Source organism: Corapipo altera, unplaced genomic scaffold (genome assembly GCF_003945725.1).
Source record: "Corapipo altera isolate COAL_440 unplaced genomic scaffold, ASM394572v1 23b, whole genome shotgun sequence".
NCBI classification, from domain to species: Eukaryota; Metazoa; Chordata; class Aves; order Passeriformes; family Pipridae; genus Corapipo; species Corapipo altera.
The window spans coordinates 7,958,530-7,983,749 of NW_020884885.1; the positions used below are offsets into that span (position 1 = coordinate 7,958,530).

Genomic DNA, 25,220 nt, shown 5'->3' on the forward strand with positions numbered 1-25,220 from the left:
ACACCAAAGAGGGGAAAAGCTAGCTGCCTGCCAATGGGTCAGCCCATGTGACAGGCTGTGACATGGCAAGTGTATCCCTGTCAGCAAATGGACAAAAATTCAGGGAAGAAAATGGGAGAACCAATTCAAGCAATGCAGCCACCATGCACGCAAAGGACTGTGGTTTGCTCTCTGACATTGATCTGCTATCTGAATTACTCTTTCGAACCACTTTTCTGAATTTGAAGCACGGTTTTGAAGAGAAGTGTACATCCACGCAGGAAATGTGGCACACTTGCACTGTGTTAGCACAGCATATCCAGACAAGATGCCAGATGAAGTATTCCCAGCCTATTCAACCCTGGATAAAGGTAGCTGCTGCCATCATGTCTACCCATTAAGAAAGAGCAAAGAGCAGCAGCAACTGAGCGCTACTGGTTTCTGTGAGCACAGCTTTCTCCAGGCCTTTTCTCATGATGAGCGCACAACTTCGTATGTTACTAAGATGGAGCAGCACAGCCACCATTACAGAATATGCTGAGTTGGAAGGGACCCTGCACAAATACACCAGCAGGACTTGCCCGATAAAAAACTACTAAAATCACTGGGAGGTGTTTCATCCATTTCAAGAGGTTTCAACTCAGACCTCACTGTCCCCAAGAATTAATCTCCAGGGACTACCAGGCTTTCCTGAAATCCTCCCACCATTTCAGGACAAGGGCTATAACATCCTAATAGCCAACCTCACTGAAGAGATTAGTGCAAATTCCCTGAATTGGGTGGTGTTTTTTTGGTTGCTCTTCTTGTTTTACAAGCAGTACAGAACAACCAGCATCTCTTCGAGCATATGCTGAATCCCTTCAGGGACAGGAGAACCACTCTAAAGGCAATGGGGGATAGGGACCTGAACCTTCCTCTCCTGTTCTGTGGAAAAATAAATAAAATCTCTCCCTTGTTTAAGGGTAAAAATGAAAACAAATGTCTCAGTTCTGTGAATGCCTTAAACATATGTAACTACCCTCAGGCAAGCTTTGACAAGCACATAACAAGAATTTGTTTCACTTACTACTTTTCAGCAATTACAATAATTGAAAACATCAATCGTATCTAAATTAGTAAGTATTGAGGGAGGGGGTATAAGAAAAATCTTTTTGTCAGAAAAAGGAAGTAATTCAGCTTTAATAGTTCTAGCACACTACTTGAAACTACAGTGAGCTAAAGAACAAAAGAACACCAAAATTAACATGAATCAACAGGGTCTTTAAAGTGTCCGTGATTCTACCAGCAACAGAGTAGAGGACTAGTTTCTTGCCTGAGCTTGTAAATCTTCATGGAAATTCTACTAGACTTCAGTAAACAATGACCCTTGAATCCTTTTTTTCCAGGAATATTTCAGCAGTTTCTTTATCTGAGATCCTGTTGTCTTTTTTTGTGCACTAGTACAAAGCCTACACAAGCCTACAGAGAGCGATTACGACAGCGAGAAACAAAAGGAAAATGAGAAGGTTTTTTTGTAATTTTTTTTTCCTAAAAGGCTTTAAGAAAGAGTACTTAATTGTCAGTCATCATAATCTACTGTTCTCTTAAAGTCTTTACATCATTTAGGCTAAATTCTGCCACTCTGGGACATGGGGGCTGAAATCTGATCTATAAGGCTGGTTGCCACTGCCTACTCAGTGTCTCACTAACTCTTAGAAGGAACAAAGTTCCTCCACAGGGACTTGAAAGGAGTACAGAAAACTATAATTATCAAAAAGTAACTACATGCACTTCAAAATAATCCTGTAAGAGCCATGTACCAAAAATGCAAAAGCACTAGAGCAACACCTTGCCTGGGGATCTTGACCAAGGCAATGAGCAGCAAGTACATGAGAAGGTGATGGGTGTTGGCCTCTTTCGGGGCACAGTAACCATAGTAATAGTGACTGGAAAAGTAACACCTGGGAACGCATCAGACCAGTAGCTGGAACTGCCTTCCTGCAAGCAGGCCCTAAACTAACACTAAGAATTACTAAACTGGGTATCAGTTATGACTTATCTGTGCGCAGTATTAGTCATTCTCCAGTGGCTCACTTTGCTGTGATGGGGGTTTTTTTGCCCCCAGTTCTCTTCCTTTTTCCTTCTTTGTCACACACTAACACCAATATTACTCTGAGTGACACAACAAATCCTCATAAGGTCCGTAATATTACTCTCAGAGGTGTCTGAAGTAGTAGTGTGAGCAGGTGGTCACTCTCTGTTAATAACTGTTCCTTTTAAACTCTGTGTATCTCATACAGTTTTATTATTGCTTCATGGAATCACAAAAAGGGTAAGATTGGAAGGGATCACAGTGGGTCATCTGTCCAACCTCTCTGCTCAGAGTCATCCCAGAACACATGGCACAGGATTGCATCCAGACGGTTCTTAATATCTCCAACGACAGAGACTCCATGACCTTTCTGGGCAACCTGTTTCAGTGCACAGTCACCTGCACAGTAAAGAAGTTCTTCCTTACATGCAGATGGAACTTCGTGTGCATCAGTTTCTGCCGTTGCCTCTTGTTCTATTGCTTGGTACTACCAAGAGAAGACCCTGGATCCTTCCTCTTGGCACCTTCCCTTCAGATACTTATAGACATTGATGAGGTCCCCTCTCAGTCATCTCTTCTCAAGGCTGAACATGCCCAGCTCCATCAGCCTTCTCTCATATGAGAGATAGTCCAGTCTCCTAATCATTTACATAGCCCTCCTCTGGACCTGTTAAAGGAGCTCATGTCTCTCTTGTACTGATGAGCACAGAATTGAACACAGCACTCCAGATGCAGCCTCACTAGGGCTGAGTACATGGTCCAGGATCACCTCCTTCGACCTGCTGGCAATGTTCTTTCTAATGCACCCCAGGATACCACTGGCCTTCTTGGCCCCCAGTTTTACTTTTTATAGTATACACAATTATTTAACTGAAAATGATTTTAAAACCCTCTGAGTTAATTTTATCTACAAAACCCTTGTTTTATTTATCATAGTTTATTAAAACTGAAATCAGTTCAAAAGCTAGTTTGTTTTCTCAATTCTCTATGCCATTTTATTCAATTATTTAATAATTTAGAAAATGAAATTAACATATTCAGATTTGTTCTCTGTTTTCATTAGTGTTTGTCACTTTATTTGAATTGGTTTTGACCTGACTTATTGGACCTATATAGGTAAAGAACTTAAATGTAGTTCCAAAGTTACTAACCATATCATCTTAATGAAGTAAGCCTAGCCCAAACAAAACTTTGTTTTCACTTATTTCAACGTAGTCAACACCTGCCACTACCATGAAAAGCTTCGTAAGAAATAATTTTGAGAAACCACAACCAAGATAGTTACTAGCCTAATTTAATTACCGTTATTAGATTTGCTTCTCTGTGAATGTAATCAATAACTACAGTACTATAATTACAACCTATTAAAAAACATAATCACACAACACTTTAGCAACTGAAGTGTATCTACTGCTTTGTCAAAATCACAATACTCTACCAAGACAAGTTGTTATCAGCATAATTTTCCCCATACTAATGACTTTTCCATGGGCGCAGCCTCACAGCAGTGAGTGTGTAATAACCAGTGGTTATTAGGGGTTTAATTTTTTCAGGGGAGTACAGTTCTGGGACAGCCCATCATCTCATGGAGACAACTGGGGATTTGAGTGATGTTATACATATAAAAAAAATTGTTTAAATTATAGTGAGAGTTGCTGAGCAACACAGTATCTTTCCGGTTACAGTCACAAAATTTGCCTACCAAGGGACTCTGGTTTTGAGTTTTTCATTTTGAGGCTTAGTATAATTGTCTTTGCAGATGTGAAAGAGGCAGGCAGTTGACTTGGTCAGATCCAGATCTTGAAACAGCAGACATTTTTATGCCAAATGTAAGCAAAGTATAATTATCCTTGGTGTTTCTCCTAGTAATATATACAGATATATACACATGTTCATGCACACTTTTAAAATATCTTAAGCAGATAGTAAAAGCTTTTCATTGCAGTTAATCAAAATTCCATTACTTTTTTTTTCTAATTGTCCAGACTATAACAACTCCTAGGCTTGGGATCATTTGGTATTTGAAGAAACTTAGAACACCTAACAAGACATGGAGAAAGTGAAACATACATGACAATTTTCCCTTTTTTTGTTGGGAGAAATACAACTTAAATATCCACAAAAGTTATGTGTAGGGAAGCAAGGCACAAGATTTTCCCATACCTAAACCAAAAATGCTCCAAATAACAACAACAACAAAAATTCCTGAATTTGTCATACAAGGCACTTACTTTATACTTTCAGCAGCTTGTTTCTGTGCTTTTGCCCCTTATTAAAGGTTTGTGGAATCCTCAAGCTAAGGAGATTCTTACTGCCAAGTCTACTACCCACTTGGCTGAATCACACATGAATCACAAATTGAGACAAGGATCTCAATGGGTGGGAGGTGAAAGAGCAAGTCAAGAAGAATGCTCCCCAAGCGTATGTGAGCAAACCCTCACACAAATCTTTAAGTTTCTGAGTGTAACACTTAATTCAGCTCCCAAGATAGGGTAAGGCTCCTACAGCAGCTGACTTAGCCCTGTTATTACCACATTTCATCTTCTCTTGGTCCTGGGCAGGAAACAGGTTCCTGATGCACACAAATACTAATCTGCACAGTAGTGACTATTTATTCCTGGACAAAAAGGTATTTACGGCCAGAATGTTGCTCTGTGATACCTTACACCTGGATAGCCTGGTCCAAAGTCCAGAGTTTTGAGCATCAGCTTTACAGAGTCTGTGCCCTGACATGCAACGGCATCATTCTTCAGACTGTCTGAGGTGCTATGGCAACCAATGCCAACTGATAATTTGGCCAAATCACTGCAACTGGCCTTTTGCCAGGGCAGCTGCGTTACTTCAAATGCTGTCAGCTGTCGCTCAAGGAATACAAACAGTGTAACCCTGTCCCTGGTCAAGGATATCCCTGAGCAATCTCCACCTGCTGGACGCCTTGGCAGCCTTGACCATCGTTGTATCTGCTACAGTCCCCAAGAGAACATAACACTCACTGCTTTGTCACACAATTGATCTTCCTGTGCTGTGCAAGTGCCAGCTGGAGCTGTAAGACTGATAACAGCAAGAGAGAACGTGTGCTCCTAAAGAATGGCAGTTTGCACACTACACAAGCAGCTTCCTGATCAACACCTCTCATCAGACTGCCAGGCAAACTGTGACTACACCTTCATCTCTCCCTCCCTCTCTTTCACCATTTAGCCTCCAAACCTTTGAGGAGAAACAGCACTCAGCCTGTACCTAGCCCTTGATGCTTCTGGCTTTGCACTCAGCCATGGGTGAGGGCCACAGCTGCTCAACCAGCATTTGGCAGGTGTATCCTCTGACTGCAGGGTTTCTATTTCCTGTTTGTTCTGCACTCATGATGGGCTGGGCTAAATCTTCAGAGTCATGAGAAACACTTAATGCAATAAGCAGAAAGAACACTGCAAGTCAGAAGCCTCAGGTTCCTGTGTTTTCTTCTCTGTCATGCCCCACCATGCAGTGAAATGCACCTATTATTTGGCTTTGTTACCCTTTAGGATACTTGGTAGGCTTGCTGGGTGTTCATTGTGCCTGGGCTAAAGGAAGAAGTGAAGGTTAAGAGAAATGGATGGTTGATATCAGACTAAATTATTAGGAGCACAAAATCCTATGTCCCACTCCACACCTGGGTTCTATTTGTAACTCCAGGAGCAAATTCCTCTCCAAATCAGAGGAAAATGAACTACAAAGACAGAAAAGCATTGCTCGCCTTCCTGGAAACAGCATCAAGAGCCACAGTCTGCTGACTATTCTACAGGAATCAAGGTTGGCATTTTGTTTCTGGTTATAACCAACTGAAATATCTACAACCTCTACATTATTCCCAGGCCAAAAGACAAAATAGTCAAGTATAGATGACTTTAAAGCTGCACTGGCACAAGGGCTTCCTTATCTCACAGATATGTTGACTGAAAGACATTTTATTTTAATACAATAACCAGTTTCTGTTCTAAGGGATACTGAACTGTCTATCTTTCATAGCAGGCATTAAACATAGCCATTATCTCTACTTTCACAGCTTGTGCTCTGCTCTGAAAGACACCAGTTCTCTAACAGAATGGAGCTCTGCCACCTGTCCCCACACAGGAAAACTGAACCAAAGACATTCTACCTGTACCAGGGTTCTGCCAGAACATCAGTCTTGCTGGAAACTGAAATTTTATTATCCAAGAAGTAAATGGAGGAAAGTTGACTCACTTTCAGAGCCCAGACATCTGAGATTTATTCAGGCAGTCCATCACCCAGAAAAGTTTGTGGTAAATCAAACATCACTTTAGCAGATGGTGTGGTAGCAGGAAAGAAATCTTTCTTAACCTCCAAAACAACTACAGTTTAAATTTTCAGAAACAGTTTAGCAATTTGATAATTCTCTGCCCATCCCCCACTTCTCCTTCACCTGTCGTGGGTCGCTGACTGACATCACCAGTTATGAGAAAGGGACATCTAGAAATACAGCACTTTAGATGATAAAATAAACCTAACATCTTATTAGGTAGGAAATAGCATTATCAGTTCCAAATAGGATGAATATTTGGGCATACTTAAAACCCAAACAGATCCACATTTATCTATACACAGACCAATAAATAGGTTTAGCCTAAAACATAAGCACAATTTATTAAGGTACAAACGTGTCATTTGTGAACCATGCATGACCTCAAATCCAAATGTACAAGTACCAATTCATTTAAATCAGGCGTAGTTTCTGCATAACATCAAGAGAGACTGTGTTCTGGCAACAAGCCAGGAAATAACTTCAAGAAGCTAACCTCCCCTGAGTGACCTTGGGAAGATGAAGCATGTGCTTTATCTTACTTGCTATGCTGGTGCAGACTGTTACCTGGAGATACAGCTCTGTCCTGCCTGCCCAGCAGTTTGGGGCTAGGCTCACCACCAGTTCAACACCCCAGTGATTCAGTGGCCACAGGAGAATCTCCAGTCTGAACAGATAAAGAGAAATAAAGAAAATTTTGATGCTTATCCTTTATTTACACTTTCCTACTCACCAGAAAACACTATCATCAGACTCCTCTCTTCCTATCCCTAGCAGCTTGGGTTAGTGGACACATGTTGAAAGCTTACCATGCTCATACCAAGCCATATCCCATAAAACACTGAGATTCTGCCTGAAAGAAATGTAACATTGTAACAGTGGGAGACTACTGTGCTATAATTAATTTTTTTTCTGTAGGAAAGGATAGGAAGCACAAGGACAGAATTAAGGTTACTGTAAATACCTACTGGTTATCTGTGATGATTGTGCTTCCTTTTGGTTGCTATTCCAAGAAAGTTTTGACAAACTGGAGGAAAATCCAGGGATGAATAACAGTCATCATATTGCTGAGGCCAAAACAATTATATTGTTTATCCTGAAAGGACCAAGCATGGCAACCGTTTTCTAATACACAACAAGGTTTCACAACTATAAGAGCAGTCACTTGTTCTCCATGACCACTGGGAATGACAAGAACAAATGGCTTTAATTCATAACAAACCCAAAATATTCAGGTGAGATATGAGAAAAGGGCTATCTGGTGTATCAGTGAGTTTTAAAACAAATGCCTGTAAAATTAGGGTCTAACTCAGACACAGGAGAGACCTGCCACCAAGATAGAACTGGGCTGCTGCCAGTGTCAGTGTGTTGCAATACTCTGAAAGGAGTCATTGTCATAAGCCCCAAGACGGTTCATCATCAGTGGTCTTATGATACTTATGTCCTGCAGGACAGTGAAGAAAGTTACATGAACCCTTTCTGTGCTTTATTTCCATTTCCTAAAAGGTATTAAAACATTCATTTAGAAAATTAAGTCAGGTACACCAATACTTGTCCACAAATCAGGGTTTTTAAAATTATTGTACACATGCATGTATATAGCCACATACATATAGAGATATTACCGATAGGTATTGATTTTTAAAGTGTTCTTACGTAACTTTTTTCTTTCTTACCATGATAATTCAGCTTCTAACATCCTAAAATGTCAGACACTGATTTGCAAAAGACCTGACCAAAGTCCACTGTTTCAATATGGGATCTAGGTCCAGACATATGTTCTTTCTCTGCTCCAGTTCCCACAACTGCAGGCTGTAACAGCTCTATCTCAGAACACTATTGAATAATTTAAGTAATTAATGCTTGTAAACTAAATTAGAGGCACTCAAGACAGTCAGGTACTCAAATAAGCAGCAACATAGTGGTAAGTGAAAAGGACTATTAGTCTAAAACTACGTCATGTAAAAAACAGATCAGACATACAATGGTAGCAGTTTGCCATCTGCTCTTCTAATCTATCACAAGACAAAGTCCAGTACTCCATCTCTCCTTCCTCATCTCCTCCAAACTCACACCTCCATTATCCTTCAAAGAAGCATAAGCAGTTACTGCTTCACCTATCATGCACTCCACTGTTCAAACACGGCCCACCCTTTGCAATGGAATGCAAGTGTCAACATGCGATAGGCACTATTATTTAGTGGGGTGTGGTATTTACCTTGGAAAAAGTCACATCCCTCAGCAACCACTGTAATAACTCTAAGCTTTAGCTGTGAGATTATTCCAAGCAACTATGCTGAAGGGATTTCAAAAGCAAAAAAAAACCAAAATAAAATTACAAATAAAAAAACGAAACCACAAATGACAAAACCAAAACAAACTAAAGCAAAAACATATAAAATCCAAAATGCAAACAAACAAACAAAATAACTCAAAACAAACAAAAACCCACATTCCTATTTAGGTTAGCATCAGAACAGAACAAGTGAGGCCAGTGTTCCAGGCAGGATGGGAGCCATTAATGGAACATGGCAATGATGAATAAACCTGAAATTCTATGGAAATGAGGACCCTTCACTTCATACCATCTGAGCGAGAGGGTTAGAAGGTAGTAGTTTGTCTTTGGAGCAAACCTAATGTTAGAGAAACTCTTCCTGCCCCAAGTCAGCCCTAAGAACTATGTAAGGAATCCAGAGAAAAGATTTCTCCCTTCAGCAAAACTACAGGATCAAAAGAGAATTTATGTTAGCAGAACAACATAAGAGAGGCGAGCTGAATTCCTCCTCCGTATCAGAAGTAGGTAGCCCCAGAGACAAGGGATTATTTAAGATTTCAATTTCCATAATGCAGTCTTAAGAAAGAGAATCAAATTCACATCTTACATAAGCACAAGTGACTCAACGAAAGACTGAAACTGAAACAAGGCATCTGTTTTCCTGAAGAGTTGTGGGTGTTTGAACAATAGCGAATGTGTTTTATGGAGCATGTTTCCTCTGCCCTAAAGGTAAACACATGTGTTTATGATCAGGATACTGCATATCCCACATTTTTAGAAGGACAAACATCAATTGCCAACTATTAAGATGTAAACTCACCTAAAAATAAAGTAAAAAAAACAGGGTGTAGTTTATATAAACAACGTATCTACCAAAATTTTAATCTCATAGTAAAAGAGACAAAAAAACCCCCATAAAACTTCAAAGAACTTTATACTGTTGGCTCCTAGCAACAGAACTGCAAGCCACACTCCCATATCTCGCACAACCACCTACACCAGCCTCCTGAAATATGGAGCAAGCAGCAGCTTCTGTGCCAGATTGGACATAGGTAGCAGAACCCAAGAGCAACCAACATCAATACCAGGGCTCAACAGACAAAGAGAAAACAGAAATTTGAAATGTCAGTTGCAGATGGTTGATAACCTAAACTGGGCACAGGGGAACAAGCCATGCAGAGAAGTTACTTCACAAGCCAAAATTTTACTGCCCTGTCTGCCCTTTTTCTTTAGGAATGCAATGTAAAAAGAATATTGGTGACTCGGCTACATTCATCCTATAGCCATCCCCTGTCCCAGACAGGACTGTTGCCTATAAAATCAGGACTGAAAAGGCAGACTAGGATCAAGACAAAAAACTATAGCAATGGAAGAGGACATATTTCTACAGATAACACAGAAAGTCCCAATTGATAAACAGGGACAGAAAAAATACGATTAGTTTTCTGCCACTCCAGTTTAAACATTGGAATGGGAAACCATGCTCAGGACGTCAGCGAGTCCTACTGCTGGAAAAAGCCTTGGAGACTGTTGGCATAGTGATTAACATGCACTGGGCTATTAGAGAGCGCATAACTTCCTCCCTTCCTGGTCTCTTTGCTGAAGGCACACATTCTCTCTGGTCTTGCTATAAATGTTGGGAAAACAAGTCATGAAACTGTTATAGGGGCCTGATTAGTGCCCAGATCCAGACAGATCACTAGGGTGGAGAGAACTCTAGAGGCTCACTTCTTCCTAACATATTTAGAATACAGCTTCATTATTTTTACTACTGACTGCCTGTGGTAGCTATGTGATGAACAAGTGATAAGCAGAAGCACCTGGAAGTCAGGAGTCTTCACTTTAAAATCCTTTATAGGTTTTTCAGCAGAATGGTAGGATCTGTACTAAAATGAGTACCTTGGAATTTCATTGCTTACTCCTTCTAGGTTAGCACAAAAAAGGCAAAAAAGTTCCTTATCTGAATTTCACAGACCAAGACAATACAAACTGTATCCAATTATCATCTTAAAATTCTGATACTCAGCATTTTCCACTAGGAAAAGTGAGGGCTGAAGCATAGGAAGGTTTCTAAATTTCTTCAGATTACATTTTCCTCTGATCAAAGCTGACCCTTTGTAGGGTTGATGATGCTGTTCTTACAGAACATACATGGGTGGCAAAGGAGGGAGCCCACAGCAAGCAGAGCTTAAAGTGATTAGAACATTCAGGTCAAGTGCACTTAGCCAACAACCCACTCAAACTCAACTGAAGATAACAGCCAATCTGCATGCAAGAACACTGTTCACACAGATTTTTATCCTTTCTACTGCATCACGTAAGCATACAACAATAGAGAAGAATACAGATGCCATACAGACTTGTTCTAGCTCTGTCTCTTTCAGAAGATCAGGGTCTCAAAACCCAGATGTCCTGTACAGCCACCAAAGCACCAATGCACAAGAATTCTTCCTGTTTCATTCTCTTGTTATTTGTTCTAAGTTACCTCAAAGAAGGGCAAAAATGGCAAAAAGTGTTTGGTTTGTTTCAGATTGAACAACTCCAAAAAAACTTCAGCTGTTTCTGAGGCTATAAAAAGATTCATATGGACCCCACTACAAAATTGCTAATGAATCCTCTGAAAAGCTTTTTAACCTTGAATTTTGAGGAAGAAGCCTGAAATCTAGGAAGAACGGAGTTTTCAAAGCAGAAGCAAGCTTTGAAGAAGAAGCTTGCTTCTGAAGAGCAGAAGTCAACCTGACCAAATCTGGCAAACTGTAAGAACCTCAAATTAATTTACAGTAGGCTTTCAGTAGTATTTAATTACGTTCTGTGGAGACTGCTGGGCACAGCACACACAAGGGATCGATGGAGCTCATCTATAGGGGATGTGTTCAGCTATCTGACTCTTCAGGTACAGGAGGTGAGCTTGAGGAGGCTCAGCCGTGCACGAGGCAGCTGTGAACTAGGTTTTTCCCGATACAAGAGGGCCATCTCTCACAGAGCTTGAAGAGCCTGTCTAAGTACAGCACTCTAGTGAGTGCCCTCTCTAGCACAGGCAAGTTAACCAGGCTGGCCAGTGCTGGGCTTGCTCTGCAGCACGTGCTTTGGAAATGGAAGAAGGATGAAACATCACTGCCATATGTCAGCACCTTCAGCTACTGGAACGCATTCAGATGCAGAATTACGTTTGCACTGGAACTTTAAAAATGTCTTAAATGAAAAACCGAGTATCAAAAGTTAGAAATCAGCAGAATTTAGGTTTTTGATACAGAAGTTATCCTTTCTGCAGAGCTTATGACACAGTCTTTAATTATATAATAACATATTGTAGTTCCTATTTATTCAGTGCAAACAAACACAATAAGCAGCATTTCTATAAAAAGCAGCATTTTTTTATTTTGCCCTCATTGCCTTTACCATTTTTACTTCACTTACTGAAAATCTACTGTAAACATGGTTACTGAGTTGTGTGTGGCATTTTAAGACAGCCATCACTGCAGTCGTAGAGTGTTTTCCAAATTTTAGTGAATCTGTTTTCACAATCTTGTTACATGAATTGTTTTATTTATATCTTATAGGAAAAATACTGAAGGAAAGAAAGGTTAATATGAAAAGTACCCACTAACTTTGAAAGCTTAATCTCAGATGTCAGTTTGCTTTTCCTAATACCTGGTGTCATACAACACAGTAGAACAGTGTTGTAGAACAGCTCCCATTAACTTGGGTTGCATGTACAAATGTTGAGCATTTCTGCTAGTAAGACCCACACTCTCAAGTCAGTCAACAGGAGAATAAGAAAAATACAGTTAAGGGGCATGGTGACAGTCTGTGTAAATAACCTGCCTAGTTTTTCCCAGGGACACTGTGAAAGCCAAGTAGTTCTCCACATCAGCATTCAGCAGTGTTAAATCAGAAAGTCAGTCTTTCTCTTCCTGTGATCTCCTGCATACCCACCTATGAAAAAATAGAGGTCCTGCAATGTTATCAGTCACTATGGAACTGTAACTTGTCCTTTGAGTTGATTGGAAATATAAAACAGTTGAAAGTCATGAATTCTGTGCATCGAGTGCTATGCCGGCTTGTAATTAAAGACTGTAGAACATTAATATACCCACACTGCAGGCACTTGAGTTCTTTCCTTACATATACTTTCAATGCTTGACTGATGATTTCTTAATTTAGTTGTCACACGTTCTCCTGATCTGCTTTTTTTGAAAATGTATTTTCCTCGATTTTTAAAGCAATAATAGTCTGCTTGCCCGTTAAGTTTTGATCTTCCCTCTAGTCCTTCCTCTTGCTTTTCCAGCAGCCCTCCCAACCACTTCCAATCACTCCCCTTCTGTCTGCCTGTACATATCCTGTACCCATCACAACCCTCTTACCTCCTTTATCTCCAAAGTTTTGTTCTTGACTAGCCTGCATTAGAATCATGCAGCCACCCATCACAATGTGTCTGCCCATAAGACTGGTCACTTGAAAGCACAAGAGAATACCACTACCTGTGCCACATGCTCAGAGGATCTTTGAAGATTTTCAGAGCATCTGAAGAGGTTCCAGTATAGAAGGTGTTGATACATGGCAACAATGCTCCCTCCATTTCCAAAGCATTTGCCGCAGAGTGAGCCAGCACTGGCTAGCCAGGTTAACATGCCGGTGAGAGATGGCCCTCATACAGGAAAACCTAGTTCACAGCTGCCTCGTGCAAAGCTGAGCCTCCTCAAGCTCACCTCCTGTGTCTGGAGTGGGCTGGCTGAGCACAGCGCTCACAGCTGAGCTCCATTTGATCCCTAAAGACTTTGACGAGCACCAGCACCTCAAAGGTGAGAAGCAGAAGCCTGCATTCCACCACAGGAAGCAGAAAAAAGTAGAGCACAGAAAAGATGTGCTGTCTAGAGTGAACATCACTGAGAAGAACTGTTGCAGTGTCCTCAACTACATGGAGCTGCTTGAAAAGAGCTAAGACACAAAGAAAGCTGTGTTCTCTATAGCAGCTCAGAGTAGTGAAGGCAGATATATCTATGTTGGAATGTGGCAGAGAGCAGGAGACAGAATCAGTTGTATTGATAATGAATGATGAGTTCCTACCATCACTGGTATTCTCTTTCTATGCAGTGTTCAATGTCATTTATCAAGAGGCATTATTCTTATCACATGAAAATTGTATGAAGACTACAGTAGTTTCCTCTGATATGTCACAAGTAAGCTGTGCCATTCCCACTAATTTATTCACACAATTCTGCAACATCCCAGCTTCCTCTTAAACAGGTAATCCTTTGGCGGACTATGAATCACAGACATTTCAGTACCAATTACACGCAGACCCAACACGTATCTATATATGTTTATCATCTGCAACCACACCTCTGTTATGAATGTGGCTCAAGTACAGATGAGGACAGAAAGCTGAATAAGAAGGGCAGATTGAAGTTGAACATGAGTAAAATAAAGGTGGTATCAGTGGGCTGGGGTAAACAGTTTAAAGAGCTTGCATTCACTGCACCACCTTATTTGAATATCTCAGCCAGCAGATATGGAGTGTTCCTGGATTCTGGGTTAATGCCAAGCTCCCACAAAGCAGCATCTGTGTCATGCTTGCTATAGTCACCAACTGGCTTGGAGATTCTGTCCCAAGCTCTAAATCTGGATCATGTCAAGTCTATGACAACTGCTTCAAATGATCTGTCAATTGGTCTTTGGCTAACTTCTTCCCAAGCTTGCTGAGGAATAGAAGATTTGGTAACAAGCAATAATAGCCAGACCTGATGAGTTCAGGGTAGGTTTCTACAGTATCAATCTCATACCTCCATATTTTGGAACGTAAGAGAAAATTTCATCCCTTGCAAGAGGCTTAGCATTTACGAATCCAAAAATCCACTCCAATGCTGCTGGTTATGTGTTATCCCAAGATAAACAAGAAACAACATCCCAGTGTATTTGCTAATCTGACACTGGATGGACAGGTAGCCTCTCCCTCTTCCCTATGCTTTTGTTCAGAAAGAGCTGATGGAGATTAACATCTGCTCAGCCCCCCCTACACACACTTTTTCCCCAGGTATGCTATGCTATGGACAGACAATGCCATCTTGCCCCACTTGTAAGCCTTTTAGATGAAGCTCTTTTGGTAGAGAAGGTTGAGAAGAGCACTTAAAAATGCAGTTTCAACCTATGGACTGACAAGCCTAAACATGGACTGACAAGCCAATTCTCTCTGCCTCAGACCCCCTTCTCTGCAAAAACTACACTGACAGAGAAGGTAGAAGAGAGACAGACAGTGACTTTGCTGCTGCACATAAGATCACTTTTTCCTTCCAAGGTAAGGTTAATATTACCTTTTCTGTCATCACATTTTATAGATAATCACCACAAAATGTTGTATCATGATCCTTAGTTCTTCTCACAGTCACTGTTAAACCAACAACTATCTACCACATAAACACAGCATGAATTCTCAGCTTTGAGAAATATTAACTATATTTAATTCCATCCCATTGTGAGCATTTAATCAAACTCACTTAAACACATTCCATTTATAATAAACTTTAGATGTGACTTGAGGTTATTTTTGAATGTTAGCTACCACATTAATTAAATGTGGTAGTTAAATTAATGAATTAAAAAACTGTTCACCCTAATCAAACCAGTCTAACAGGGTAATAAGTGTCAGAACCCAAATATATATATACATGCAAAATTTCAAAACAATTGTTCCAGCCACTACCCTTATTCCTTTTGAGACTGGCATAGGTTTTCAGAAATAAATCTGCTCAGTCAATGATAGCTTGAGGAAAAATATGCTGTGACCTCTTTAAATATGCATCATCCAATGATGAGGAGTTGCTGTTATTTCTTTTCCTCTCTTTCCAGCTGTAATAAGTATTATAAGGAAGTCTGAACTGTAAAAGTGCGCATACAGAGAAACTTCTACAACATACCTAATCCAACAGGTCATAAGAAAAAAATTATCTTTCAGTTTTAAACTGTATGCCCAAACAAGATGTCCTTTAACATCTGACAAATGAAATCTATCAGGGTGAAATGGATTCAAAAGACAAGAATCTTGTAACCTCTAAGTTACCATCTCCACAGTCAGAAACTCTTAACTGATAAGACACTTAACTGAATCTCTCTCAAGTGATTTGGTAAGAGCCAACTCATTTCCTTATAGACAAGAATCCACATTACTAATAAACAGTCACCATTAGACCTGATACTGCTGATGCTTTGATACACTCCACCACTCAAGTAAGTGTACAGTGGTAAAGAATCCATCCTCAAACTGAGAGGTGGCTCTCAATTCAGAATTTGTTCCAATAACTGTGCAACGTGCAAATGTGGAACATTACTGTTCACCTCATATTTGTTCAGTATACAACAGGAAGATTTCAGTATATGGTACTGTCATTATAAATCTGGATTTTTTTAGAAGCATGAAAGGTACTCCCTTAAAAGTAGCTGTTTCATGAGCAGCAAACTAATGAAGCCTGGTTTCTACTTGACTGGTATCTTCTGTCCCGCACTCTGATAAGAGTATCTACGGCTTGTCACTGTCCTCTATAAATTTGTTTCAAAAGCCCTCCAATCTCTCTCACATTTCCACAGCTCTTGAGAATTTCATCACCTTTCTCCCCTGTCCCTTAACTAGCACATTCCATATTCCCTAACCTCACCAGCCCACAGCACTGTATACTGCCTTCCATGCCTTCTCCTAATTACCCTCAGTACACGAGACACTACCTGCTGCAGCTGGATCAAGCATGTAAGCACCTATGGACGAGCCAGTATGCACATACCAATTTGCTAGTCAATAAGCAAAACAGAAGACAACTGCTTAACTCCTCTTGCACCTTCTCCCCCAGACAAGAAAAATTATGCACTTATTTTGGTTTCCTCTCTTCCACCCAGAGTCTGAGCTTTGCAGAACTTCAAAGAGTTCCTGAAGAAACTTTGAGATGTCTATGCCACTGCCAAATTTGGCTGAAGCCTACTGAAGTTGTTAAAATGGAATTGATAGAGTGATTATACAAGCTTCCTTTCCTTTTGAAAGTAGGCTAAAACCCCATTAACAGTCTTACTTATGTCATCCCTTCATTCCTATTCTTCCTTTAAAAATAACAATTTTATTCTACTGCATTAGCTTATGTAACCCACCCCTGAGCCAAAGTAGTTGAAACTTTCAGACTGTATTTATTAATTTAGTTAGTTAGTTATTAAGTGTGTGTGCCTCTCTATACACTTGTCCTTTTTAAGGCACTTGGTGTCACAAAAAATAATGGCAAGAAGATCAGTGAAACCATATACGTTTCACTAATGGCTATCCCCCAAAGTTTCTGGACTGGTATCATTGCAGGCAAGAACAGAACTGCTTTTTCTCCAGAAAACTGTCAGCTGTTCTCATGGTTACAGTTCTAGGAATTTGGAATGACAGGTCACAGTTATGAAAATTAGTAGATTTATTTGGCATGTTTCTATCCAGTAAATAACACTCTCCTATAAAGAGGACAAGAGGCTGCTGTACATTATCATGGTGTTTATTTTCTATGAAAACCACTTTTTAGAGTCCCTGTCCCAATGAAGAAGGTGCTAACCAGACTTCATATTTCTTAAAATTGCTCATTCACAGAATGAAGACAAAAATATATAGCTCTTGTACTCTTTCCATTACTATAAATGCACCACTGGTGTTTTCACCGCAAGATTCAACTGTGTGTATACACCTCCCAGATGGCATGAAGCATGGGTACAAAAGTATGCTTCCCATTTAAATGCAAGAGAAGGCAGGAATGTTAGCTGTTGCCATAGGGTAATATCTATTCTGTCAATTGGCTATATAAAAAATCATCAATATTTTTTCGTTAAAGTTAACTGCCAAGATTGACGAAGCTTCAACTATGGCATTATGCTAATTCCATTAGCACCTCTTTGCACAACTGGTTTTCACTGAACCATAAGTTGAAGGAGCAGGACGACAACAGAATAGGCTTCTCTCACACTTCCAACTCTTCACTGTCAGAAGGGTCTTCCTTCAGGAAAGCCAGGAGAGCCTGGATTCCAAAGTCTCTGTTAATTACTGCAAAATGATGTGTAATGTATGCAGAGAAGCTGGAACACCACCCACTGAGCTTCTCTCAAAGGTGGGCCTGCCCAGATGAAAACGTCATTTTGTTCCAGCGGAGCCACACTGGGACTGCACTGTCATTGTCAGCCATTAGTCCCAAAGTATTCATGCCTCCTAATACAGGCCCTAACACTCTAGGGACATGCCCACATACTGTGCTCAATAAGAAACAAAAATTTAACATTGCCATTAAGTGTCAATCTATCCAACCCGGAATGCTCTGTGAAACACTTTACTGAATCACTCATCCTCTTGGAGAGCTGTTTACTAAGTGAGCTGCCAAGGAAAACTGTCCTCCAAGGCATACAGTTAGGGACAGCACTCCCAGGCATACCAGCCTGGGATTTAAGGCCTGAGAACTGCCGGGCAGCAATCCCTGGATACAGAGGAAGGGCTCCAGAGCTTCCCATCTCTCACACGGTCCTGCACAGGTTGCCCGAGAGCCTACAATATTTCAAAGACTCAGTGGGGCCTTAATCTCCAGGTCAGCACATTGCAGAGGCCTGGGAGGACCTTCTTCAGCTTACGTTCCTGGATCTGCAGATGGAAGCCTTGAAGCCCTGATAACGGGAACATTATCAGAACTTCTGCTCCCACAGTTGAAGTCCTGGGCAAGTTTCCAAGGTCCCTGCTAGGTACTGGTGAGCCTGGTAGGCTTGACAGCCCAGCAGTTCCTTGAGCACTGGTCTGAGCTTAATCATAAGATGCCAGGCTCAAAATTAATTTCTAACATTTCCAAAGAAAAATATAAGGAAATTCCCCAATACAAGGGACATTTTCAAATGTCAAAACAGTAAGTCTGGCCCACCTGTGATTTCAGTTTCCTTCAGAAAAGTCTCTATCCTTTGTGTTCCACTCTGAGAACAAGCCTTCACCTATTGAAATACACTAAAATCAACAAATATGAACAAAATGTGCCAAAATGCCTCTAAATAAACTCTTGAAAATATAATATCATTCCTTGGGTTATCCCAAAATTTGTAGTTATTTTCACATGTATGTGCCTGCCTTGAACCCAAAGCCTTCCATTCTAAAATACACTTATTCATCCTGCCTCGAGATTTAAGAGTAGAAAGGACACATCCTGTAAAGTTGAACCCTCAGAGATTCAAAGCACAGTCTACTTTGGCATGGTATGAACTCCCTACTTCACTAAAGAAACGTTTTTTGTCAAGTCTAGGTAGCTGAGTGCAGTAATTGCTGGTGTTACAGCATTGTCCAGTACCAGAAGATATCAAACACAAGAACAAGACTGTCCTGGATACCTCCAGGTATTGGTAAGCAAACAGTGTGGCCATCTGAGATGAAGGGCAGTGTACCTTACCACGTGGGAAACAGTAGATTCCTGGGATTTGTTGGTAATGCAGCAAGGAAGGTAGGGATGAACCACGTGAGCTCTCACTGAGAAGATGAAATGTTTGGCCCATCTAATTTATTAGGCAGTGCCATGAAGTTCTGCTGGTTTAGAGTCTGAGGTACCAGTCCCTGCTCTGGTTTGACAACTTGTCACAGAAGGGATAATGAAATAAAGAACATCAGTCAGAATGCAGGCTCATGGTGGGCAGTTTGTCCCATCTTCCCTTAGACTGCAGGTATGGAAAAATAACTCAGCCTTTTAAAACATCAAATATTCTACCAGTTGAGTGAATACTTACTTTACAAAGGAGACACTAAACAATTCTGCAGCTGCGCTAAACTTGAGAAAACTGCAAAAACATTTTCAAAAACTGAATTATTACAATACTATCAAAGTTCCTAATTTCCCAGGCACCTTAATGAACAGGACAATCTCTCAGAGTTAAAACATTTATAATAGAGACATTTTTAATTTGTCTATAAATCATTGTTAAAGATCTGCTTCTTTTAATAGTTTATTTTCTTGTAATTAAAAGGTGACTGAAGGCTTTTAAAAGGTGACTATAAAAATTTCTTAGAAGAAAGCAGTACCACTCACATCCATTTATGCTGTATTAGATACATGCATGTCAGGTTACAGGGAAGGATACACTTCTAATCATTTAGGACTCAATACTGCATACAATACCAATGACTCCAGAGATGCAGAAGCAAAACCTTAGAGGTAGCATGGCTTCTTGTCTGAAGAATCAGTTTTACTTCAATCTATATTCACAAACAAGTTAACCAGATGCCACAGTGCCATTTCAGAGTTCTCCGTATTGCTAAAGTGTCATCACTTAATTCTTGTTCCCCATTAACCACACATACATCCATTGCAATAGCAGGGATATGCTCTTTGTTATCTTTAATTTCTATTCTCCTGCTACTTTCACAAAATCCCCTCTAGCCCAGCATGTATTTTAGAAAAGAAAGCAAAATGACAGTAATTTTTTCCCCTACAAACCAGATTCTATCTCAGAATCAAAAGTACAAATTAAATATTATTATTACAGGTTTCTTGATATTCAACATTACAAAGTACAAAACCTTTTTTATTTTTTTCCTCTTCCAAAAACAGGCCACAAGTTGATGCAAACAAAACCAATATTGTGCACAGCATTTTAGCTTCTGTACTATGTGTCCTCTAAAGTAGTAAACCCATAATTACCATGAGAAAAGTCCAGCTGGAGGTATCACCTACAAGTTGCATTACTTCTTCCTTATACGTTTTTTACTAAAGCATATGTTCTGCTTGAAAACAATTCAGGACCCACGAGCTGGCAGTAGAATAACAATTTAAGTTGTGGTGTCAATAAAGGTAGGAGGGGAAATTCACTAAAGCTACATATTTCAGGTACAAAAGCCTCAGAAGCACACTAAGGAGTCAGACAAATATACATTAAAGACCATGAAAAAGCAACTAACTATGTGCCTTTAAAAGTGCACTTCAAGGATGAAAGCTGCCAAATTACAGAGGGGATTTACTGAGAAGAATGTGTTGCTGCCAGAACAGACAAAAGCATGCATTCTATCCATTCCAAGCTCCTCCCCATCTCCTGTCAAGCTCACAGCAAGAAGCAGCTCAAAAACTGACAACCACAGACTCCAGGATTGAAAGAGATAAAAAAATACCTGCTGGTAAGTGCCTGGAAAAATTTTATTTTGAACATCTGACACAGGAGACTGGGGAAAAAAAAAAAAAAAAGGAAAGAACAACTCACTTATGATCAAAAACCATCTCCCTGTATTCTTGGGACATCAAGCACAATTCCACAGCGCACACCTGGCCGGGTTTTAGAAGAGCCAACCTGCAGCAGCGCTTTTCCAACAGGCGCAACAGCCTGTGTACCGCGCTGCACTGCTGCCGGCCCCAGGACAGGAGTTTCCCGGAGTTAGCGTGGAGTTGGGTCACGGAAACTTCACTCCAAGCGGGAGCGCCTGGTGGCCCCGAGGCGTCCGTGAGACGCCCAGCAGCCCCGTCAGGCGCGAACCGCTCCCCCGCTCCTCCCTACCTGGCTGGTGTCCTCGCCGTGCTCCAAGTGCACGATACCCTGGCTCCTGCACTCCGTGTCGCTCAGCACGTCGTCCTCCGAGTCCTCCAGGAGGGACGAGGAGCCGGTGGAGGAGAGCGAGGAGTTGGACAGTCTGCGGGACTGCAGGTGCAGCGAGCTGCCCGTCCTCAGCCAGCCGCCCTCCGGCTGCGGCGGCCGCGCCTGGGGGCTGCTCTGTGTCTCCTCGCTCTCCTCGGCAGTGACGGTGAGCCGGGGGATGACGGGCGGCAGCACCCCGTTGGGGCGTCGGCAGCCCCTCTTCGCCGGGTCAGGCAGCTGGCGGGCGGCGGCGGCAGCGACGGCGGCGCAGCGAGCTTCGAAGAGGGAGCGGAGCTCCCCCACGCTCAGCCGCTTGGCCCGGCTGAGCTCCGGGCTGCTGTGCAGCCCCGCGCGGGGCTCCATGGCAGGGTCGGCGCCGGGCGCCTGCCGAGCAGCGCTCCAGGATCGGCGGCCGGAGGGGTGCATGGAGGAGCGCCTCGCCACCGCCGCCAGGGAAACTTCTTTGTGGCTCAGTCTCCGGCCGCAGCCCGAAGCCCGGAGGCGAGGCGCATCTCCAGCCTGCCTTCCCTGGGCAGCTCTGAGTCGCTCGCGGGAATAGCCGGAGGCGGCTACTGTGCCCGCTGACCCAGCACCAGGGCCATGGGGGCGCGCTGAGCCCGCCCGCCGCCACCGCCCGCTCCGCCTCGGCGCCGAGGGGAGGAGCGAGTCGAGTCGAGACGCGCCGCGGGGAGCCCCTTGCCCGCCCCTTCCCGCCGCCACCCTCCTTTTGGTTTCGCTTTCCCTGAGGCGGCCCCCGGGGAGCGGCCTCGGGGTGTCCCGGTGGGATGTCCCGGTGGGATGTCCCGGTATGGCACCCCCGCCTTACCTCCGAGCGGCACCGCCTCCCGCCCACCGCCCCTCGCCGGGCAGCGGCTCCCCGGGCACGGCGGCTGCGCAGGGCGGCGCGCCCGGCCGCCCGCGGGCCGGAGGGGCGGTGCGACCCGCCCCAGCCCCCTCCCAGCTGTGGGGACGGAGGGAGGTGGCTTTTGCCGCTCTCTCGGGATTTCGGCCCCTTCAGGGTCCGCGTGTGACCCCCCGCCCCTCGATGCGCCTTAGCAGCGGGATGCACCTCGGCGCACGCCCTGGCCTCCAGGGGTGCTGTCCGGGACCGCGACATCCTGGGGGTGGCTCAGCGCTCCCCGCGGGGGCGGGGGGGCCGACTGGGCTGTCACCAACCCGCGGGGACCAGGTCGTTGTGCGTGAGTGACCCCGCGGTGAGTCCGCCCCGGTGCACGGCGCGGGGCAGCAGCTGACTGAGCCTCCGGGGCGCGGGGGCTCCCGCCAGCCGCGCTGGTGGGGCTGCGCGTCTCGCGTGTGACATCCCCGGCTGGCTGCGAACAGGCTCGCCCGCGTGTGACGGGCTGCGGGCCAGCGCCGGCCTCCCGTAAAGCCTGAATTTTCCGTCAGTCAGCCTACTGAGCTGTGCTTAATCAGGTTGCCTTAAGCTGCATGTTGCCGAGATACCCCAGCCTCCTTTACGAATTAATTTCAGCGTTTGAGACACCCCCTTCTTGGTACTTCTTGCCTCCTTAACTCCCACTCTTTATCTAAAATGTAACCCATGCTGGGCTGAGGCATGTGTTGTAATTGTAGCTATTAAGACCTTTGGAACAGGAAAGGCGTTCAAATGTAGAGTTACATCAGCTGAAATGATTAGTAAAATTAATAATTTTGGAACCAAATGCTGAAGTCTTCAACTGAGTTTTTGCTCATTTATCTCATTGTTTCCTTGTACACTCCCATCTGTCTCTTACCATCTGCTGTCTCTTCCCTGGTACTTGGGCTGTGAGTACCTTGCAGGAGGGGCTGTGCTCACTCCACACATAACGCAGGCCCAACGCGAGCCACACCTGGGACTTCTCAGTGCCGTGATGCTATAAAATAATTTGGTAACCTGTCCTGTGATTTGTTCAGATTATTCAGCTGCAGTTGACTATTTTACTGCCCGATATTACAGGCAGCCTTTGAAAAAGCCTGTTTCAAGATGACATGCCTTCTCTTGAGGTGACTGCTGTGCCTCTCACAGGGCCCACAGCCTGTGAATGTTTGGGAGCAGACAGGAAGGCAGCTGGGAAACTTAATAAATAATAATTCAGTCATCTTCAAATACTTTTCTAGAATTTGGGGGTGCCTGGCTAGGAATTTGGGCAGTCTGAATTTCCAGTTTAGATGGCCAAGTCTTGTGGTGGATTTAGTTCTTTGTGTACAAGCAGTCGTGGGAGTTCTCCCAAGGTGTATGTAGCAGATGAGGCAGGGGTGACAATGCCACCAAACTATGTGAAAACACTACCAGTTAAGTGCAGAGGAAAATGGTTGGCAGTGCAGCTTTTCTCCACTAGGCAGAAAGAAAACCAAAGCACCTGTAGGAGGGTGTTCCTTCATGGTAAACTGTAATGGATTTAAGTTTTTTTCTGAAAGAAGATAGTCACTGCTTTTATTATTAACTTTGTAATTAGTTTCAGATTTCATGGTGCAGAAAGGCAGTCTCAAAACATGAAATCTGATTAGGTCTAATACATACCTAACGTCATAACAGTTTAATCAAATGCATGATTTTGTAATTGATGGTTTTATAAGAAGGCTCACAGTGATAAATTTATAGATAGAGCAGAAAATGTAAAGGCCAGTTTTAAATGGGTATCCAGGATTACACACACACAGGTTGGACACATGTAACTGTTTTATGTCATTGTGTCACCTTCCATCTGTAGGCAAACAAGCTAGAAACATATATTTATTCACGGGAGAGGGGTTAAGTGTGAGCCTTCATAGGCCAAACAGGAACCTTCAGGGGTGCCCTACTGCATGTGGAAGGATATTTCGATTTCCAGTCTCTTTTTCCTGTTGCTCTGTTTGCTGATTCTGCAATGACAGGATTATGTGTGGTCTATGGTTAGGAAACCTTCTTTAGGAACCTTAACCTTGGCAACGGCTGTGAGACTGCCAACTCCCTTCAGTTATAAAATATCACTTTAAAGATGATTTTACTTTCAGTTAATGAAGGTAGAAATAAAAATACCCAGTGCATTTTTATTTTAATAAATGCATAAAAATAAAAAAATGTCCTTTTAATAATATTGGTTATTGGAGATTGATTGGTTTAATTGACTTCTTTTATAGGATATATGCTTTAGAGAGCTAGTGATCTGAAGTTTGTGTAAGATTTAATTCCAAGTCTTTCAACACTGCCAGGAGAATAAAAAGATTCTTCAGTCAGTATCACCACATTTGCTTGTAAGTGTACAGCTGTTTTCCCAAAAGGAATGATGCTCTGTGTTCTGGCAAAGAGCTAATGACTTGTACTTTCCACTTGTGAAATCCTGCATTCCTGACAAGACAGGGCTCTCCGTGCTCATTAGCAATGCTTGGCAACAATTGGCTCTGATAAGATACAGATAAATATGTCTCTGTTTTACAGATGGGTAAACTGATAGACAGTACGTGAATGATCTACGGACATATAGTTTGTCAGGGGCAGAAATGGGGAGCTTCAAATTTGCTCTCTGCTACTGTAACCGCCAGATCACGTTCCCACCTCCAGGGGTAAAGTGTTTTGCTTATCGCAGTCGTTCTGATTCATATCGGTATTGCTTTGCACTGCCGGGGTTTCACATTTCACACACTCCTGCTACAAAAAGAGCTTTCTGCCTTTATTTATATTGGCAAAAATAAGAGTCTATTTCATTCCCGTGAAATCCCTTTCTAAACATTGTTTTCATTAGCATATCGCTTATTTCAAATTCCTTTCAGTTTGCATTCCCATAGGGTGTCTAAGCCTTGACAATACAGAGGCAAAGATGCGATGGACATTTCTAAACAGATTTGAAAGATTTCATGAAGACAACAGTTTAAATATGATCTAGAGGGGAGCCTTGAGTTTAACTTGGCCTGTGTAGCACAAAATACTTCACTGCCCACATGAGATTTCTCAGAGACCCTAGAGGATGACATCTGAGAAATGCCACATTCTTTAATTACGACCTGAGCATGAACTTAAAACACCTGAAAAGTACTTG

At 42.5% G+C, this 25,220-nt stretch overlaps 1 protein-coding gene across 1 annotated transcript in view; it reads right to left on the reverse strand.

Annotated features, from left to right (window-relative positions):
• The window catches only part of ITPKA (inositol-trisphosphate 3-kinase A), a 41,566-nt gene extending 19,735 nt beyond the window's left edge, over positions 1-21,831 (reverse strand). The window contains exon 1 of the mRNA XM_027642180.1: positions 21,127-21,831. Within this exon, the coding sequence (XP_027497981.1) occupies positions 21,127-21,630 (504 nt within the window). The 5' untranslated portion in view covers positions 21,631-21,831. The remainder of the gene's footprint in view (positions 1-21,126) is intronic.
• Positions 21,832-25,220: the final 3,389 nt, after the last annotated feature.